The sequence below is a fragment of the Chenopodium quinoa genome, unplaced genomic scaffold (assembly GCF_001683475.1).
Source record: "Chenopodium quinoa cultivar QQ74 unplaced genomic scaffold, ASM168347v1, whole genome shotgun sequence".
Taxonomy (NCBI): domain Eukaryota; kingdom Viridiplantae; phylum Streptophyta; class Magnoliopsida; order Caryophyllales; family Amaranthaceae; genus Chenopodium; species Chenopodium quinoa.
In genome coordinates this window covers 1,267,412-1,270,098 of record NW_018743669.1, presented here as the reverse complement: position 1 = coordinate 1,270,098, position 2,687 = coordinate 1,267,412, and the positions used below count along the sequence as shown (strand labels likewise).

The 2,687-nt window shown below is 30.4% G+C and overlaps 1 protein-coding gene across 1 annotated transcript; it reads left to right on the top strand.

Moving 5' to 3' along the window:
- Positions 1 to 374: 374 nt before the first annotated feature.
- On the top strand, positions 375 to 2,306 carry LOC110683479. Its single transcript, XM_021859854.1, has 2 exons — positions 375 to 1,691; positions 1,776 to 2,306. Exons 1-2 carry the CDS (start codon positions 776 to 778, stop codon positions 2,072 to 2,074), a joined length of 1,215 nt encoding a protein of 404 aa, XP_021715546.1. The 5' UTR covers positions 375 to 775; the 3' UTR covers positions 2,075 to 2,306.
- The last annotated feature ends 381 nt before the right edge of the window (positions 2,307 to 2,687 follow it).

Genomic DNA, 2,687 nt, shown 5'->3' with positions numbered 1-2,687 from the left:
GTCAAACTCTCCACAAAGTAAATGACACTTCAAAGGGCATTTTTAGAATCTTAATATTTTATACACATCACTTTTTTCAAATCATCAACCCGCCATCTTTGTTTTTTATACTGTATCAAACATGTAAAAGTAGCGTTACGGAGTACAACATTCAAATTTTCTTCCTAACTCTTTCCCATTTTAATCATACTTTAATTAATTTATTTACTAGCCCTCAAAAAAATTAATTTATTTACTAATCCCTCTACTAGTCTACAACTGATAATTAATTTATCCATCAATAAAATTTATAAAAAAAATTAAAAATTATGAGTGATATAAATTAAACACTAAGACAAATTTAACAATATTTATTGATTTTTTTTTATATAATTTAAAGTCTAATCATAAAAATGAAAACTTCTCATTAGATAGAGAAATTAAAAAATTAATATTTACTATCTAATCCTAGAATTACATTAATAAGAATAGTAGCCTAGTCACACTATTCTTTTGCCAACCCTAGTAAAAAACTTTACAAAAAAAAAAAAAAAAATCCCCAATTCACTTTGACCATTCTTTTACTGATCCAACATAATCTTTTTGCTTTTTTTCACCCTTTGCCTCCTTTTTTTATGATGACAATTTCATTCAAATTTCTTCTTTTCTTCCCTCACTAATCTTTCTTTTTTCTGCATGTTCTCATTCCTTTTACTTGAATTTCAACACCAAAAGCCTTAATTAAGCAAAAACTTCTTCTTCCCCTCCCTCTCTAATCATTTTCTCTCTCTAGAAAATGAAGTTCACTCCTTCAACCTCTGTTTCTTCTTCCTCTGTTTCATCTTCCTCTGTTTCTTCTTCTTCTTTCAATGAAAACCTCTGCAAAAGTAAAGGCAATGTCTTTGGATGTTTTTCAGGTGTTTTAAGTAGAATTCTATGTTCCAAGAGTCTCCCAACTCATCCTTCTGACCCAATTGAGATAAACAAGAAACAACATTACTCGACGATTGAGACGATCGTTGTAGATGGTGCAGTCACTCCTAATGTAGTAGCAAGGCTAATGGGTTTGGATTCGATGCCGGAATTAGAATTTAGTTCAAAATTTCATCAGAAGTTTACGGACTCGATTCCGAGAAGTAAATCAATGGACTCAGAAGATTTCAGAGGAGAAACAGAGGAGATGCAGGGGCAGCATAGGAGAGTTAAGACTTCTGTTTCATTTAGGGAAACACCCGATTTCTTCGAGCTCGAAGACGATGATTTCTTCATCTTGAATTTTGATAAAAGGGGCAGATTTAAAAAGAAAGATCCCAATGTTGAAGAGTCGGAAGAGGGTGTTAAAAGGCACAAGCGTAGAAGGAGAAGAGATAAATGTGGGAAAAAACAGAGAAGAAACAGAGATGAACAGAGTAAAAACAGAGTATTTTCAAATGAAGAGAGGCTTACTTTGAAATTGTCACCTCAAAATTCTCCCAAAATTGATGCCATTTTAGACAATCACAAGCAAAGTTATCATCTTTCTCCTATTAGAGATACGAATAGTAGCAAAAAAGAAGAATTGGATGGAAATAAATCAAGAAAAAAGATAAAGAATGAAACTTTTTTGGGACAAAGTAAAGATGAAGTAGAGCGTGATTCAGATAATTCTAGCCCAGTTTCTGTTCTTGATCACATTACTGATTTCATCAGTGATCCTGAATTTACAACATCAGGTATTTACTTTCATATTTTTCATAATTAAAAAGTTCATATTTTGTGCAATATTTTTTTTAATTTCTTCCTTTTTTTTCTGATAGAAGAAGATGCAAAATTGGGAGAGCCCGAATCTGTTAGCAGAAATAATTCATCTCAATGTAATGAGAGAAATGTTGGGTTAAAAAGAAGAGATTACAAGAAACATGAAAATATAGAAATGTTGAAGAAAATATGCAGATTAGCTGAAGCTGAGGTAAATAATTCAAATTGGAAGTACAGGATATTACTGAAGGCTGATGAGTTGGAAGATACTGAATTAGATTTTAGTCAAAGAATTTTTGACCAGTTGGTTAGTGAATTAATAGATCAACTTGTAGAAATTGAATGCCAAGCCATTTGATTTTCTTTTTCTTTAACTATCTTGACTCTTGTATACGTTTTTAAATTTTTTGTTAGGTGAACGGGTTTGAATGGGAAAATCGTTGTACTAGTGATCTCTAACTCGAGGGTTCAAGATGGGGAGCATCCCGTTACTCTCCCCACCCTAATGCTCCTTCACTATTGTGTATATAAATATAATAATATATTATAGAAGTAATTATAGTAAATTAAAGAAGGAAAATGTTGAATTTATTGTTGTTTGATTAACTTCAAAGTATTTGATTTGTTAATATTGTACTTGGTAGATACCAATTTTGAATTATAAGTTAGTCAAATGTGTTCTTTTCATTTTTCATGAACTAAACCAATCAAAATACAGGTTTTTAAGAACTCGTATAGGTTTTTAAGAACTCGTATTAATTATCATATGAAGGTTCTCCACATATGATAATTAAACGTTGAATATATATATTAAAGTATTTCATTCAAATAATATCCCGTCAAAATCACCAAGAATATCATAATTAATTAGATTATTGAAAATGATATGAGAAATGAAATCAACCTCTTCTCATAAATCTAAGTCACCAATCACAAAAAAAAATTAGTTACAGGTTAGTTATCAACATTAT